Source organism: Spathaspora passalidarum, assembly GCF_000223485.1.
Source record: "Spathaspora passalidarum NRRL Y-27907 unplaced genomic scaffold SPAPAscaffold_2, whole genome shotgun sequence".
In the NCBI taxonomy this organism is placed as follows: domain Eukaryota; kingdom Fungi; phylum Ascomycota; class Pichiomycetes; order Serinales; family Debaryomycetaceae; genus Spathaspora; species Spathaspora passalidarum.
The window spans coordinates 841,679-859,521 of NW_006767426.1; the positions used below are offsets into that span (position 1 = coordinate 841,679).

The following is a 17,843-nucleotide window of genomic DNA, read 5'->3' on the forward strand; positions in this document are numbered from 1 at the left end:
TACCTTGAAAATGAAACACAAAGGTTTAATCACTTAAAACTTTCACCACCACGCATTCGTGTTTTTGTGCAGCAAAATGCCGTGCTTTAAATCCGAGAAACAATTCCCTTAAATTTTGCAACTGATCGATGTTTTCTCTAAAGATCTTGACCACTGAACTAAGGTATTACATGTTATTTACTCTATATATTACACTATTGTTTACAAATTATGTATGTTCTTTCTATAATGCTATTAACTCACTTCAAATGTCCTTTATAATTTCCTTCCATGTAATCAATGTGAACAAATGCTCTTTCCACATTAGGTAAACTCTCAATCGAATATTGTAAAGCTTCAGCAATATCATGACAATCTTTAAAACTTAAGTCAAATTTATCATTAGCAAAAACCAAATCAATCTCAACATTTAAATTATCACCCACATGATACACTTTCAATGCTGTTATTTGTTTGATAGGTTCGGCAAATCTGTATGCCAAGTATAGAATAACTTTGTAATCTACTGGTTCTGCCACTGCCCCTGTTAAATTGTTTATATGCTCAAAGGCAGTCATCCCCCAGTTGACAACAATGTATATAGATAATAGCAAGGCACCGAGGGGATCGAACCACCAAATATTGAACCAGTGACCAAGTGCAGGCATTAATAGCGATACAGTATTGAATACAATATCAGTCATGGCATCTTGTGCCAAAGCTTGCACAGAAGATGATCTACTACTAGAACACCAAATCCAACAACCAACCTTGGCAATAATTGTTATAGTCATAATTGCAATTGCATCGAAACCAATGACGGCTGGAACATGAGAGTCCGCAGGTGACATGAATAATTTCTTGAATGATTCCTGACCAACTTGCACAAATGAAATGATGATAATAATGGAGAAAATCAATATACCCAATGGCTCTAATCTTGATCTTCCCACTGGGTAAGAATGCTGAACCTTCCAATCTTTAGAAGTGGCTAGTCTGTTAACAATATAAATAATGAAAGTTGACAAGAAATCTAAAATCGAATCAACTAAAGATGCCACCACAGACATGGAGTTAGTTAAAATTGTAACCACGATTTTCCCAATAAGAAGCAAAATATTGATAAGGAAATTCACTAAGATTGCAGTTAGAACTTGACTTTGATGATCATCTTCGTCGTATCCTAATAATTTTGCAACATCTTGATCAATGTTCCCAGGAACGTCGTGCAATCTTGAATACTTGGTTCTAACGGTTGTGTCTATTGGTTTTTGCAGTTCTAAATCGTCGATAACGGGATTAAAACTAGATTGTCTTGACAAGACATTTTCATCCAATTCAGTAATATTATCTAATTTTGAACTATCTCCACTTGGTTGTCCATAAGTAGTCAACATATTATAATGGATCTTACCAGCATCAAGGAAATTATCAATTTCTTGAAATTTTTCAATCAATTCATTTTGTTCTTCATAATAACTTCTAACAGATCTTGACTTTATTTTCTCTAAATCCGAAATGTAATAGTCATACCAATTTGCAAGAGGTTTCCACTTACCAATTAATCTTGCAGGACGTAATGCATTGACAATATCAACAACACTCATTCTCCTATATTCACCACTAGAAGAAATACTTTGGTTATCTTGGAAAACTGGTTGTTGCTGAGAAGCAACAATGTTTTCAAATGGAGAATTTGGGTTTGTGACCGAATGATAACTTGATAATATTCTTTGGAAAAGTGGTCTTTCTGGTTGACTCTCAGTACTTCCTCTGGCACCAGGTGCTATACCTCCAGAACGGTTATATTCGTTGGTAAAGGAATACCGACGAGCTTGACATGACGATGAAGGATCTCTTGGGTCTATTGAGCCAGTTGATTGCGGACGGAAAATTGAATGTCCTGGTGGTGCTGATCGTCTATTATTTGGAGATGCAGAACGAGTCCGAGCGAATTTCTTGTTACTTGATCCATAATTGGTTGTGGATTGTTGTTGCACGTTAGAAGGCAACAACGGCTGATACTCAGTGCTAGTGGAATCTTCTTGTGACATGATAATAAACTTGGGTTGATGTCAATCAGCAGACAGATAATTGTGAAAAAGAAGTGGTGATCTGGAGAATATATACCAAGATATATGAGATGGGTCACAGATTCACAAATAATGAGTTTATTTTTTTTAGTTATGCCCCAAAAGGGAAAGCCAATAAATTTCTTGCGATGCAAGAGGTGAGAGCGCACATGTGCTCAGCCACTAGTAAAAGTGAAACTCCGAAGCAGCTCATAGTTTAATTGAGATGAGGTGAGATTAATAAAGTCTTTTTCTTTTGACTTATTAGACTTTGAGCTTATTTTGTTTTGAAACGGTGCTAAGTAGAGTAAGTATTGAAGGGATTTTAGATAAATCTAAGCAACAGACTAAATATTAATAAAGACAAATGCTGCCTCCAGAACGTATAAACTTGTATCGTATGGTAGTACTGGAATAATTAAAGTTCGTAATTTAGTTCAACAATATGGAAAAAGATCTAGGTCAAGTCATTGATCATTTTGTCATGACAAAGGCGGGATTAATTACGAAGCTTTATGTACAGGATTATTAACTATTGCACAGATATTTTTCACCAAATCCACAGATGATGTGCTCCGAGTATGACACAAGATATAACTCCTGGATATATCTTAATATTCCTTGTTTATCTGCTTTCCTGAAGAACTGGCTATGTAAGTTTTTATCAAGTAAAGGTGACTCTAATATTTTGTTAAACGATCGGCATACTTAATTCTGACCATAGCAGCATTTTCGGGTAGATTGCACTAGATTTTGAATACCAAAACTTCTTTGTTAAGTATCAACTTGATGTCTCTTGCCGATATTTCCGTCTTAAATATATTTGAATTGTATCTAATAATAAATATTCTTTGTTACTATGCTGAAATTCTTACTTCCGAGTTGATACACATCTCGACCAAGTTCAAGAACTATTGGTTGGTGCTCAGATCAACCATTTGGTCCAAACTGTTTCTGTATTTGAACCTGATATTTGGAAGAATACACTATATAACGTTGAAGTGTACATTGTTTCTTTATTCTGGTTTGACAAAGGATATATATATATAAAACGATTGGAAACCCCAGAATCAAAAAAAGTGAAGAAAAGCAAACAAGCAGCCGGATAGAATAATTTAGGAAGTTAGAGCATACCTTATAAATGATTCTGATCCAGACGTTTCTGTGGATAATCAAAAACCTGTTCATAATGATACTATAGTTAATATCGAAAGAGGGATTTTACGGGAAGGTATGAAAAATGAATACTTTAGTTGCACAATAGATATTATCACGCAGTACTTTATCATCTATGGAATCTGGAATTTACTATAGAGGTATCATACTCAATGTAAAAATGTACATTGCTACCGCCTAATCTTTTAGCAATTCCGTTTAATTGAATCTAGAACATTTTAAAAAATCCTCTATTCGAATTCAAACTCCTATTGTAACTCGGAACATATGGGTATGTATTACAGAGACATCTGGCATTGGTACTTCAGACAATTCTAGAACAATATTGCGGACTGTTGCATTCCACTGATGTATACTTCTAATATAACAGAATTACTTAGTGTAGAATACTCGGAAATATTTAACCGTTTTTCCTGTAGTGAAAATAGTCTCGTGTAAGTTTCAACCAAACATGGTAAAAAAAACGCGTCTGTTTACTATAAAAAAAGTAAGCGATCATGCATATTCTGATTTATGTTTATAATTCGCTTAACGAAGGTGAATCTATTAAGACGATTCAATATAAATCACTATATACATTACGTCATTAGTAAATCGGCTTCGCCCTGGTTTTAGTTGTCTATGTTTTCTTCTTTAATGGTTATCTATTCAACGCCTCCTTTCAACCTGGTTTCGTGGCTTTGCTTTTGATTTTCGCGAACCGAAAGGGATATTGTTCGCAACAAACATCGAAAAAAAATATTCTCTTTGAAAATTCCTTTTTAACAATCTTTCCATGTAGAGTTGATGTTTGAGAGGAGTACATCCTTAGAACCATCAAATGATCAAGAGTTGAGATTGGTATAACCTTTTGCTTTATGGTTTTGATTTTATAATCTCGAAAATTGTAATTGGTAAAGTACGCGCGCGCGCGCACACACACACACACACACACATACTAGTACCTATAAATGGTAGAACCCCACCGTTACCATACCAGGTAATATAATAACAATTCCAAATATGTTCCTTTTCGACCCCTACCTAGTTATGTTAGAGCACTCAATGGATTCTGGTTAAATTTCGGGAGAATTTATCAGCTGTTTCAGATACGATTCAGGTGATTACTACCGAGTTAGCAACCGCCGAAATGTTTTAAACAGGTATTTTTTAGTTTTGTTCTCCAAACAATGGCACTGCTGTTTCACCATAAAAATCTCTACAATATATAAAGCCAAGATCGCATCCATATATTTCTAATGCTTCTCTATTTTGATTCAACATCATTTGATCATACAGATCTAGCCATTCCTTTAAAAAAAACTAACTTAAGTCTTTCCTTTTATTCATAAAGTTCAGTTTTAGAATCTACAATGAAGTTTTCACAAGTCGTTTCAATTGCCTTGCTTTCAGTAGTTGCTCAATCGGCTATTATCACTAAGACCGCCACCGATACCAGTGTAGTCACTGTTGTTATTGATCCAGTTACAGTTGTCGTTAAGCCTCAAAAGCAAGCAGCTCCTACCTCAACTCAAGTTTCAGTTGAAGCTGAAGATCCAGCTCCAGCTCCAAAAGAACAACCAATTGAAGTTCAAGCTCCAGCTCCATCTGAAGCTCCCCAACCAGTTTCATCTCCATCTGAAGCTCCTCAACCAGTTCCATCTCCATCTGAAGCTCCCCAGCCAGCTCCATCTCCATCTAAAGCTCCTACCGCAGCACCTAAAAAACAACCTGTGGTTAAATCAGAAGGTAAGTCTACCGATCAAGGCGATTTCAGTGGTGTACGTGATCTTGAATTCTCCAAACAAATTCTTAATGCACACAATGAAAAGCGTGCCGCCCATGGTGTTCCTGCATTAACATGGAGTAAAAAGGTTTATAACTTTGCACAACAATATGCTGATGCCTATGATTGTTCTGGTAATTTAAAACATTCTGGTGGCCCATTTGGTGAAAATTTGGGTGTTGGTTATAAGACCGCTGCATCTGTTGTTGATGCATGGTATAACGAAGGTAAGAATTACAATTACAACACCAGAACAGTTTTGGATCACTTCACCGCTGTCATTTGGAAATCAACCACTCAGTTGGGTTGTGCTTATAAAGATTGTTCTCTGAACAATTGGGGGTTATATATTATTTGTAATTATGACCCAGTTGGTAATGTTGCTTCTGATGAATATAAGAAGGATAACTTATTACCACCAATTAATTAGGTATTACATTGCTGGAAATGTTTTTTTGAAATGTTTGATTTAAATATTATATGTTTTAGTTATTTCAAATAGGGAGGAGTAAATTTATATAGTAAATTATGTATGAATTTTACATTAGAAGAAAATCAAAACAAATCAATTTTTAGAAGGCTTCTAAAGTTTTTATAAAATTGCTGCGAATCTGGATGTAAATTGTTTTTTTTTACAATATTAGGTGGTCTTATAGTTATTGTCCACTTTAATCATCATCAATAAACCCCAATTCGAGCCAATCTGTTTGACCAATGGCTGCTTTATAAAGTTTTGGAACTTCACACAAATTAATATGTTAAGCACATGATAGAACAACAGAGGATGTTTCCCTGGTAAACTACTTTCCAAAATATTTATAAACTAGCAGTTTTTTTGAGCTTCTCAATAGAATATAAATAAAACTACCTTTCGTACCAGTTAAAAGGATAAGGGACCATGATGTATAAAACTTGTAATACTAGATGAAAGATAAATTATATTAAATGTCCAAAGTTTCGAATCATGTGCTCAAATTTCTCTAGTGTGTCAATTATGGGCTTTTTTTAAGGGTAAAACACAGTTTGATTTCCACAAGTTTCAAATAAACATATATTGAAACATTTTCAGTTATGTATGGTTTTTATCTTGCACCAACTACTAAACGTATTATAGAGTATGGTGTTTATTCCAAACTACAAAATATCCCGTTGTAAATATTGAAAGTTAATTTTTTGCAGATGTCGACCAAAAGTATTTTATTTTATTACTTGCTATACTATTTATTGCTTAAACTGTTAACCCTTCTTGGATACTTTTTGGGAATATTAAAGAGTTAGCAACACACCCGAGAATATCTTACCATTTGTCATATAAAGGTTCCTGTATCTAACAATATCAAGAGAATGAACATTAAGTTTTACCAGTAGCCAATTAAATAAAAGTCGTGAAAGTTTTGATCAGTTCCGCGAGATCACGCTTACCGGAGGTAAATTTTTGGTACATATTGAATATATATTATTTTTTAGAACAAGGTTGACAGATCGTGTAAAGTTCCAAATAAGGAAATAGTGGAGATTTACGGTAAACTAAAAGAGCCACGAATGCATAATTGATTGTATTTTCGCAAAACAAATGCCGATTGATGGGATTCGATTTAAATTAGTAAAGAGTACCTGATTCTCAAAGCAGTGAATTTTTGATTTGTCTGTGTATGCCTTTTTTTGGTTAGCTATATGTATTGCTGTGTCATTATCCTTCCAAAATTTCTTTTAATAGATATATTTGGTTCTGGGAATAGAGCAAGAGCTGATACCTTTCCTGCCCTTATAGAAAATATTCCGAGACAGATTCATTGATTGGTATTGTTCTTCAGTTTTTTTAGCTCGTCTCATTACATAAGCGAATAATAAATCGTATCATTTTTACTTAAAAGCCTTGTCCTGCATTTAGCAAAAGTTTTTTGCAGCATAAACGAAGAAAACTATTTTTTTAAACATGCTGTCAATGTTAAAAGGCTATTTGAGGATCATCAAACTATATCTAACAGATAGTTTGTATGTCTGTTTTGCCAATACTGTTCATTTTACGTTACGAATTCATCATACGTAAATATCGCTACAAGTGTAAAAAAGTTATCATTTCAAGCCAGCTTTTTTTCATATCTGGTAAAGGACATCTCGTCAATTATCACCAAAAATGTGACATTTGAGCTATGCATTATTATGCAAGTTACTATTGTGAAGATACAAGTTTGCACAGAAATAACGTAAATCCAATTCTTCATGACATGAAACATCTAATTGATTATTATCATCAGACAGAGTAACAAGGAAAATATTCCTAAATCCAAGAACTGTATAATTCATCGAATGTTGTTATAATACATTCTAGTAAACTCAAATCGCTGCATGCCAAGAAACTTGCCCAATCGAACCCCTTTATTTTAAGACACATGGAGGCTTCCATCCACATATGCATAAATTTAATAGACGAGCTAAAACAAAAACTAGTAGAAGCTTAGCCCTAAGGCCTGAGTATTAGTTTCTTGATGTTTTGGAAATTCCGGGACCTGCCGCTGTCTATTGTTTGTTAATGAAAAATATCTCGCAAAATAAAAAATATTAATATAGCTGCAAATTGTAATTGAAATAATATCCAAAATGAATCGAACGTGTATTATTTTTTTTGAATTCAACACAGTCTGTTTCCCTCGTCAATTTCCATACTCTTGAATTACAGAATATATAAAGCTCAATTGTTTCGTGAATCAATGACTCTCTCCTTCAATTCTCAGACACTACATTCAAAAATATCATGTACTTAATTGTTCAAATCATATTGCTATTGCAAGTTGTACTTGCTGCTACTTCTACGTCTAAGGGATACGCTCCTTTTGCTGTTAGTTGTCCAGCTGGACTGTTAACCAGAGATGCCAGTGGTATAAACTCAAACGAAAAAACATATATTACTAACCGTCAATCAATGGCCAAGTCTGCCTTGGCTACTTTCCTTAACAATGCCAAATTAAAAGACTTTGACGTCCCTTCATTCATGAAACAAGCTCTGCCAAAAATTGGGTTGGCCATTAGTGGAGGAGGATATCGTTCTATGCTTACTGGGGCTGGAGAATTAGCAGCTTTGGATTCTCGTACTTCTTCTAAAGACAAGACTTTAGCTGGTATCTTGCAAGCTTCCAGCTATATTACAGGTTTATCAGGGGGTAGTTGGTTAGTGGGAAGTATTGCTGCAAACAATTATTTATCCGTTGACAAAATCCTTGCCGATGGAAACTTATGGAACCTTAAATCCATTTTGAACTATTATAGTAGTACAATTTCCAATGTTCTTATGTGGGCTGAAATTGGCAAACAAGTTAATGATAAATCCAAAGCAGGTTTCAACACTAGTATCACTGATCCATATAGCAGAGCCATTTCCTACCAATTTTTGAGTAACTTTAACGATAACGGTGCTGGTGTTCTTTGGTCAGATGTCACTTCTAACTCAGCTTTTAGAGCTTTTCAAATGCCATTCCCTATTTTAGTTGCGGATGCAAGAGACAATTATATTTCCAACTTGAATTCCACAGTGTTTGAAATAACTCCTTATGAACTTGGTTCATGGGATCCAAGTTTAAAATCATTTGTTCAAACTAAATATCTCGGTACCAACTTAGACAGCGGAAAGCCTACCGGTATATGCTACAATGGTTATGACAATACTGGTTTTGTCTTAGGTACATCCTCATCTTGGTTCAATCAGGCTCTTTTGAAATTGTCGAATTCTCGTCTTCCATCGTTTCTTTCCAATCTTATTACCTCTGTTGCTACCTCAAATATCCAAGTTGCTCATTACAAACCCAATCCATTTTACAAGAGTTCTAAACAAGATACTAGTATTTCTAAGAGCTCATCATTGGACTTGGTTGATGGTGGTGAAGATGGTCAAAATCTCCCATTACTTCCATTACTCAATAGAAAAGTTGATGTGATATTTGCTTATGACAACTCAGATAACATCAACCACTGGCCCAACGGATCTGCTCTTATTAAAACTTACCAAAGACAATTTGTTGCACAAGGTAAGAGCTTTGCATTCCCACATGTTCCTGATCACAAAACTTTCCGTAACTTGAACTTGACTTCCAAACCAGTATTCTTTGGTTGCGATGCCAAAAATTTGACCTCATTAACCGCTAATATCTATGATGTCCCTCTTGTTATTTACTTACCAAACCGTCCATTCTCCTACTGGTCTAATACTTCTACTGCCAAATTAGAATATTCAATTACTGCACGTAACAAAATGATTCAAAATGGTTACGAAATTGCCACAAGAAAGAATGGTACTTTAGATTCTGAATGGGCTGCTTGTGTTGGATGTGCTATCATTAGAAGAGAACAAGAAAGATTAGGTAAAGCTCAGACTGACCAATGTAAACAATGTTTCAAGAAATACTGTTGGGATGGTACTATTTATCGCGGTGCTGACATAGGTGATAACTATAGTGACACCGGGTTGACTAAGCTTGCTACTGCCTACAATTCCCAGAATGTTGCTGGTTTTAATGATGGTAGTTCTGACTTCTAAGTTAGTTAATATTGTTAATTAGAGTAAGCTTTATTATTCTATTTGAAGCTTTTTGTTTTTGTTTTTTTGCTAGTATGAGTTTTCGATTACATTGCTGATGTATGAAATTAAGTCAGAATAATGTATACTGGAAAATGTCCAGAGTTTGAAATATTTTTGTATGCTGTTAGAAAAGATAATAAATTTATTTATTAAAAACACATATCGAGTTGTCTGTAATAATTTCTTCTTGGGAATAATATCACAAGTATGAAATCAAATTCTTGAAGGTAAATGTCATTTAGGATTTGTGAAATCTCAACGTCCAGGTAGATTTGTCTAAAAATCATCTGTTGTGCATAATGTGACATAGAATAAATGATTCATTTTCAAAAGTAATATATTTCGCCATTATAAGGCGGCTCGAAAAATATTATTTGTGTTGTTATTATATGAAACCTTCGTTACTTCTGTAGGAATAGTGAGGACATGCTCAATGAATAAGCGAGAAAGTTTGTAGAAATATTTATTTGGATTTATCTCCTCAAAATAGGTCGATCTATATATTGTTAACGCCTTAATTTCCGGGTAAACCGGAAAATGTGCTGTTACGAAGTCTGTTGAACCTAGTGTATCTTTAGGAATAACCGAATCCAGCGTATAATCTGATCAGACAAGCGGGATTTAAATAAGCCGACTCAATCTACAGGTCCTTCAAATAAGGTAAAAATGATAAATTACCAACACCCATTGAAACCAGATCCAAGGAGACAAAATATATGGCTACAGAACTAAATCATAATAAAGTAACAGATACAACAAATTTGGTGAGCCATTAATGCTACTAGAGCCTGGTTAGTTGATTAGTAAAATCTGTGTATCCTTGTTTTATCTGTCAATACTTTTCTTGGCTATCCGTATATTTTTATTCTGTAATGCTTTTCTTTACTTCTGAATCTAAATTTGGGACCGAACGCATTCTTTCAGCCGATATAGAAACATATTCATACATGTATATCTTCATTTCGTCTCTTTTTAGCTCGTCTAATTACATCAACGAAAAAAAATCGCTTCATTTTATCAATAATCCTATCCTGCACACCAGAGAATTTACTGGATGAGCCTGGAAACTATTTTATAACCTTTTATTCATGTAAATTGATTATTTGAGATGAGGTAAGTAGGCTCACGCGACTTGTGAAACCAGAGTTCTGTTAGTTTATACGTGATAAACAGTTATGATCCTCTTGTTTGGCAATGTCAGGTAAATATAACAAGTCCATAAATGATTTTTTGTTTGGCCAAAACCCTATATTTTGAATATAACTTTCAATAAACCGTCATCAATTATTGCCTGAGTAGGTTTCACATATCAGATATGCTTTATTATGCACGTCAGCTCCGTATCGTTATTAAATAGCACGAGAACTTATACGAAGTTATACAAAATTTCGAATATTTTTTATATTCTCAAGGCAGTAGAACTCGTGCTGCAACTTGCGAATTTTTATTTTGCAATATATAAAGAGTTATTTAAATCAAAATTATTCGAGATATTCTTCACGTTCTTCTAATTGTGAACCATTAAGAATTCTCTAAAGTCTTCAAAAAATAGTCCAGTATTAAACCTCCAATGAAGTTTTCAAACGTTCTTTCCCTCGCTTTACTTTCGATTGCTGCTCAAGGTGCTGTTTTACCAGGAACGGATGAAGCTGATGCTCCAGAAGTTGATGTAATTGCTGTTGCTCAACGTGATATTTCTGAATCTGATGTTCCTAAAATTGATGTGGTCGCTGTTGCCCAACGTGATGTTTCTCAAGAACAAGAAGTGGATATTGAAAAACGTGGGTTCGGTATTGTTGCCGATATTCTCTTCGTTACTGAAATGTTCACTCTTCATAACTTAAAGCGTCTTCGTCATGGGGTTCCTCTCTTAAATTGGGACCTGGGTTGTTATAAACACGCTCAGAATCTTGCAGATAGCTACGACTGTTCGGGTAATTTCCCAGACCCTGGTAATGAATATGGTAACAATCAAGGTACAGGAAATAGCAACCCAGTTACTGTTGTTGCTGATTCTGCTGTTGTTGTCGATAGTTGGTATGCCCCAAGTACTAGTTATAACTACGGCAATCCAACTGCCATGAATCTGTTTACCAACCTTGTTTGGAAATCAACTACCAAGGTAGGTTGTGCTTACAAAGATTGCAGAAGTAAGAAGAGAGGTTATTATTATACCTGTAGTTATGATCCAGCTGGTAATGTTCCAAATTTTGGTAAACAAAACATTTTCCCACCAAAATAATAACGGTTTTTATTTCCCTTTTATGTTATATATCTAGAGTGGATGAATAAATTAAAAGAAATTTATGACTTTTGTATGTAGAAAATAGTATGATAATAAAATTAATCCTAGCAATAATTATTTAACTAAATCATTATGAGTTAAAAAGTACCATTGAAAAGGAACAGATAAAGTCCACGGTCTGCAGACCGTTACACGAATCAGAATTGAATTCCTATAATCAATTCAATTTATTTGTTCTACATAAACAATTTAAGAATCACTATCTTTCATAATCAGGCTAGCATTTCTAATTATTGAACTTAGTGGTAACCCAATCACTACTGATTAGATTTTGTTCACATGGTAGCGGCATGGATAATTTAAACTTGATCTCAACAAATGATACATGTAGTCTTTTTCTATATATGTTGAAAGCTCAACAATTTTTTTTTATTGGAAATTCATAAAAGTTTATTATTGTAAATTATAGTTTATCAAGAACGTCAAAAATTCTCCCTTCGAACATTCTCCTGAAATCGATTACTAGAACTCTTTTTTTTTACGACTTAAACACGTTAAAATTCAAACCACTGTTTACAAACTTGAATTGATACATCTTATAGAAAGAATGCCAGATCAAATTCATAATGAATATCATCATCAGCTAGAGTTTATGTTTTTCTTTGCATTTTATGCATTCATAGCAAAATTTGGAGGTGTTTTCGGTCCTTCAGGCAACCAACTATATGAATCTTTGTCAAATGAGGATCAACTAAATGCAAGGTATGAAATTTTTGACCAATTTGTTGAAGTTGCACGTAAACATACCCTGAAACGTTATAAGGAGTTATGTAAAACAGCAGAAGGCAGGAAAAAGTTTGATGAAATTGCAAAAATGTTTGGCTTTACCAAAGCCACGAAGGATGTTCAGATCCACGATGAATTTCTGCATATGGTCTACATGACAGGTACCCCGATGGAAAGATTGGTATATACTCTTCGTGTTGCCGTAGCTAATTTGTTTGGTGATCCTATATATCCAGATAATACTCACAGTATTGATGTATTAATATTGACTACGTTTATGAATGTTTATATCCATAAAGCTTGCGAAGACGATAAATTAAAAATGCCCTCTTCACTCAAATACTTTAAAAAAGGTAGTTGGGAACAAGAACTGAAATTAGATAAGTTAAGAATGGAGTTTTATAACTTGGTTGCATTCTATAATGCATTGCCTACAATTTCTGGGAATGACGATATTTAAATTGAAAAACTCGTATTAGAGATTGCTTTTCTATATATATATATATATTTATGCATATAGCATATTAATTCTATGCTATATAATTGTTGTCGCATACTTTCGAGTTGCACCAATGTTAGTAAATGATAGTAAAATGATACCGTTTGTATATAGAAATATATATACGATTTATTTGGAGGCGTAAATAAACCTTAGGAAATACATGAAAACCCAGTCTTAACTTAACCTTGTCCCATAAAAGAATCGGGTTTTACGTATTTTAGCATTAAACCTTATTGTAGCTCGTAATATCGTATGATCTAGAGCATAAGAAAAAATTATGTCTCAAACCAGAATCTACGTATAAATTGAAATGGCTAATCTTGGATTTTACAAGTGTAACATCACTCGTTTTCTCTACAAAAATGCCCCAACGAATCCACAATTCACATAAAGATCAACTCGAGCTTATATTCTACACTGCTTTTATCGCCCACCTTCAGCACTGGGGAGGATTAATTGGTCCGGACCTTGATCCTAATTATTGTACAATGAACACCACAGACCAACTTGATGCAAGATATAAAATCCTGGACCAATTTATAATGGTACAACGAAAATATGTCTATAAACGCTATATGGAAGTATGCGAAACAGAACAAAGCAAAATAAAGCTTGATGAAATTGGAAGTGTTTTTGGCTTTAAATATGACACAAAGCATATTGAACCTAATAATTTAATGTACTTGAAAGGTACTGCCGAGAAAAGACTAACATATACCATTCGCGTTGCCATGTCTAATTTATTCGGTGATCCTATATATCCTGATAAATGTTTTAGTATTGATCTGTCTGTGTATGATATGTTTCACAGCAAGCTAATCCTCAAAGCGTGTAGGGAAACAGGAATAGAAAAACCATCTTCACTTGAATTTTTTAATTTAAGTGAGGATAACCTGAAATTAGATAAGTTAAAATTAGAATTTAATAACTTGGTTGCCTTTTATGCTGCGTTGCCTACCGTTGAAGACAGGGAGGAATAGAAAAACTTGGTTTTCGCTGTTTGCACATATATCATTGTAATTATTTCCAGAATCTCTGTAAAGATATTTGTGAAGATTCCAACCGATTTTACATCCTGATCTTCCAGTATTACTTGTTTGTTTAGTTTATGTAGAGAATATATCTTTTTGTGGTCACTGTTGCTAAAAGTGTTAAATTAAGAATAAGGATCTACGTCTTTCATATATTAAGAATACACTGGATAAAAGTTTTCCTTATGAGTTTTGCGTAGAAGTAACTAAATTTGTTTAGAGTTCCTATATTTCCTGATAATTCGCTCAGTATTAAAGTATCAACAACGATTGTATTTGTGCATGAATATATATCATTAGGGCTTAAAAAGAACCTGGATTGTCAAATTCATTGTTACAAAGGTTTTTTGAACCAAGTGAACGGGAACCAAGTCAAATTCTGCATCGAGTTCTATAATTTGGTTGTCTCTTACAAAACTTTACCACTCTCAAGATGATAATAATACTTGAAATATAATCCCTTAACATTAAATAATCAAAACAATTGTGACATCCATCGCCTGTTTTCTAAATTTAATCCAGTTACAATCGCTAGGATAAAGTCCAGATTGATTTGCAACCCTATGATACTCAGTATTACCCGGATGTGATGTTGGTAGGGACACGCCAATTGTAAAACACTTGAAAAAAAATTTTTTTGCGAATGAAGAATAAACCAACCCTCATCTTCTTTTTCCTTTAACCAATAAACAAGTTTACTTTATTTGAATATTGCTATTTATTAACGAAATTCCTGCTCTATGATTCATAATAATGTCTATCAATTGGGTATGTTCTATTGATTTCAAAGGTATAACCACAAACAACACTAGAGGATAGTATCCCACGTCTTGGCCAAGTTTTAGATGATTAAAACTAAAGATGTAACTATTTTACTGAGGATGTATATGCAGGACAAAATAATTAAGGAATTCTTCGTTTATGATTTCTAAATAAGGCTTTAAGTGGTTGTGAGTGATTTATTGGATTCAAAACTAACAATAATTTAGTATGTGAGATTTTTTATTAATTAATATAAAACTTCTAAATGATGAATTGTTTCACAACATTCTGTCCGGTGAACCCTGATCCAAGGATAAAACATGCATCACCATCTGACTTTTAAGTTTTGTACTCGTCCTTTAGGTTGACTTGTGCGTTTTACTAACCTTTGAAGATTTTTTTTTAGAAAATGTTGAATAGATGACATTGTTATATCATAACTAATAGGTATGTTCCATAAGTTTATTTACACATGGTTTCTCTTTTAAATGATGAAAAACTTAATTTTCAGTTCTGCTTCTGAACCAAAAATTCTATGAAGATAACCTTTTACCAAAGCTCAATATCTGAAGTTAAAAGAGAATAGTGTGGAAAATGTACTTTTTGTTACTTTTTACTAACTATAATTTAGGAGTTTGTAATGTATATACGATGTTCAATAAAAGCAAACTATCTAAATATTAAAAATAACAACCTTTCCGTCAATACCAGAGGTAGAAACTTGCTTTGGAGAGTAATTTCTAATACTACTGATAGAATTTTGATGAATAGTATCTAAACCTCTTGAACCACTGGTTGCACTTGGCTTATTAACTCTACCCTTCAAATCCATTTGCTTGAACATGTTCAAAGCTTGATGAGAACTGATCTCTTCTTCATCGTCATCATCATCTTTATCATGAGCAACTTCTTTTGTTAAATCGGTTTCTTGTTCAATCTTGTAACCTTCATTCCAACTGGATACATCTCCTTCGAACACAATCAAATTGCAGTTGAATCCTCCAACGACAATCTTGTTTTCAGTAATCCAAGCTAAAGATTTAAATGGAAGATAATTAGTCTTGATATTCAAAACAGCTCTTGGTTCTAAACCTTCACCTGCAGGATAAACAACTCCAATTGAAGAATCATGAGAAACATAGGCTAATGAATCACCACTTGGACTAAACCTAACATAATGAATCCATGCTCTTGTTTCATTAGTATAATCTCCACACAAGATTTGGAAAGGTAATCTCGAACCCCAGACTGTAGGTTCTGGTTTTTCGTCAATTCCCTTAATGAAAGCACTGAAGACACGAACATGACCATCGGTAGATCCACTTGCTAAAAGCACGGAATTTGGATGCCAGTCTAAGCTAGTGACAGTTGATTTGATTGGTTTTTTCAAATGTTTAGAAATCCACCAATCATTTTCAGCCTCGTAATAACAAACCGCAATAACTCTGTCAGAAGAACCAACAGCAAACTTTTGTCCATCTGGAGACCATCTACAACAAGTAGCAGCACGGTTGATACGTAAAAGGACTAAAGTTGGCTTGTATTCACCAGTGGAATTTTCCCATACCAAGGCATTTCTGTCTTGAGAACAAGTCAAGATTTTTGATCCATCAGGGGAAATGTCAACTGATGTGACGGTCTTGTCATGTCCACGTAAAGTAGTAACAAGAACTGGTTTTCCGGATGAAACATTGTAAACTTCAACTTCATTGGATTTGGTGATTGCTAAAAGAGATCTGTCAGGGGAAAAGACATGGTCTTTAATTGGTAAGTTACCCAATTGGAAAATTGCTGCTGCTGGAGAAGACATGTTTATGGAGGCTTTTTGGATTTGTTGGATTGATAGTCAGGAGTGAATCTCTCTACTGATTGTTCAATTGATAAATTGAGTAGAAAATGGGGCATAATTATCTGACACTTTTCGACAGGATAAAAAAAATCCGCGCCACTATGCCAAAAAAAAAAAGATACTTCGTTAATGCTGGCTGAAATTTATAGGTCCTATACAAAAATATATATATAGCTAGTACACACTAGTTGTCTTTGACAGAATCTTGTTCTTGCCTATCTTGGATGCTCAACTTAATCTTCTTCCAATAATGACTAACTTTTTCATTCTTTACCTTTGACATTTCATAATCCAATCTTTCAATAATAGCACCAAATAATCTTCTAGTTTCTTTATTGTACAAAATTCTAAGCCAATAGAAAATCAAAAACAACACCAATTGAAATCCAGAGCCACCTCTAAAGAAAATAGTTCTAAGTAACAAATAAACAATCAAAAGCAATTCATCATAAGCAATCAACGAAGAAATGAATTCGGATTCTTTTTGAATAATTGAAACTTCTTTCCAGTTCCCGATATGTAAAATTGATAACAAGTAAAAAGGAATAATCTTAAACACAGACTTAAATGAGACAATCCAAACTGCAGCAAGGATAAGGTATTGGAAATTTTGTTGAGACAACATAGAAGCAGGCGATGGCAAATATCGTAAACCAAATTTCTTACTAAATGTAGCCAACATGGCCATAATTGCACCAATAAAGGTTAATCTATAGCAGATTGAGTTTATATAATACTTGTTGGGTAACCAAAAGAATTGGAATAATAATGAAATTGATCCAAATCCTAAGGTTAAGAAATGCCCAACTTGCCATATTTTGAATTTTAATGGGTTGGTGGTTTTGTTGCATCTAACGAGCTTACGCTTCTTCATCATTGCTAAATCTTCTTCATCGTTAGGAATGGCATCCTTAGATGTTTTTGGGTCTACCTTTGATGGTTGAGTGGTGGTAGCTTCGTTCGTAAGAACTGTTGTTGATCCATTGGCACTGGCATTGGAGGACATTTTGAATGATTCACTTTCTATTAACAAGTAGCTGGTTAAAGAAAGACAGGTTAAACCCAACTGAAACGGAATTTTGACAGCCAGGGGAAAAAAAAAA

General features: G+C 33.9%; 8 protein-coding genes across 8 annotated transcripts; 5 read left to right on the forward strand and 3 right to left on the reverse strand. All coding sequences in view use genetic code 12, as the record gives it.

The window, feature by feature from the left end:
- Positions 1 to 154: 154 nt before the first annotated feature.
- Positions 155 to 3,318, reverse strand: SPAPADRAFT_70240 (uncharacterized protein; the record flags this gene model as incomplete). Its single annotated transcript, XM_007373569.1, has 4 exons — positions 155 to 1,240; positions 1,352 to 1,729; positions 1,772 to 1,813; positions 1,946 to 3,318. The coding sequence occupies 4 exons, from the start codon at positions 2,031 to 2,033 to the stop codon at positions 240 to 242; spliced, it is 1,509 nt and encodes a 502-aa protein (XP_007373631.1).
- Positions 3,319 to 4,579: 1,261 nt separating this feature from the next.
- SPAPADRAFT_134263 (CAP domain-containing protein) lies at positions 4,580 to 5,422 on the forward strand (the record flags this gene model as incomplete). Its single annotated transcript, XM_007373570.1, has 1 exon — positions 4,580 to 5,422. One exon carries the CDS (start codon positions 4,580 to 4,582, stop codon positions 5,420 to 5,422), a length of 843 nt encoding a protein of 280 aa, XP_007373632.1.
- Positions 5,423 to 7,747: 2,325 nt separating this feature from the next.
- Positions 7,748 to 9,523, forward strand: SPAPADRAFT_135467 (phospholipase B2; the record flags this gene model as incomplete). The annotated part of the gene is made up of 1 exon (XM_007373571.1): positions 7,748 to 9,523. The coding sequence occupies one exon, from the start codon at positions 7,748 to 7,750 to the stop codon at positions 9,521 to 9,523; it is 1,776 nt and encodes a 591-aa protein (XP_007373633.1).
- Positions 9,524 to 11,043: 1,520 nt separating this feature from the next.
- On the forward strand, positions 11,044 to 11,807 carry SPAPADRAFT_148416 (uncharacterized protein; the record flags this gene model as incomplete). Its single annotated transcript, XM_007373572.1, has 1 exon — positions 11,044 to 11,807. The coding sequence occupies one exon, from the start codon at positions 11,136 to 11,138 to the stop codon at positions 11,805 to 11,807; it is 672 nt and encodes a 223-aa protein (XP_007373634.1).
- A 458-nt stretch (positions 11,808 to 12,265) lies between these two features.
- Positions 12,266 to 13,364, forward strand: SPAPADRAFT_59470 (uncharacterized protein; the record flags this gene model as incomplete). The annotated part of the gene is made up of 1 exon (XM_007373573.1): positions 12,266 to 13,364. A coding segment is annotated over one exon (314 nt), but the record flags the coding sequence as incomplete, so codon positions are not given.
- A 96-nt stretch (positions 13,365 to 13,460) lies between these two features.
- SPAPADRAFT_49132 (uncharacterized protein) lies at positions 13,461 to 14,078 on the forward strand (the record flags this gene model as incomplete). The annotated part of the gene is made up of 1 exon (XM_007373574.1): positions 13,461 to 14,078. The coding sequence occupies one exon, from the start codon at positions 13,461 to 13,463 to the stop codon at positions 14,076 to 14,078; it is 618 nt and encodes a 205-aa protein (XP_007373636.1).
- Positions 14,079 to 14,811: 733 nt separating this feature from the next.
- ARC40 (Arc40p) lies at positions 14,812 to 16,778 on the reverse strand (the record flags this gene model as incomplete). Its single annotated transcript, XM_007373575.1, has 3 exons — positions 14,812 to 14,897; positions 15,288 to 15,331; positions 15,512 to 16,778. One exon carries the CDS (start codon positions 16,699 to 16,701, stop codon positions 15,565 to 15,567), a length of 1,137 nt encoding a protein of 378 aa, XP_007373637.1.
- Positions 16,779 to 16,860: 82 nt separating this feature from the next.
- Positions 16,861 to 17,780, reverse strand: SPAPADRAFT_59476 (uncharacterized protein; the record flags this gene model as incomplete). Its single annotated transcript, XM_007373576.1, has 1 exon — positions 16,861 to 17,780. The coding sequence occupies one exon, from the start codon at positions 17,744 to 17,746 to the stop codon at positions 16,925 to 16,927; it is 822 nt and encodes a 273-aa protein (XP_007373638.1).
- Positions 17,781 to 17,843: the final 63 nt, after the last annotated feature.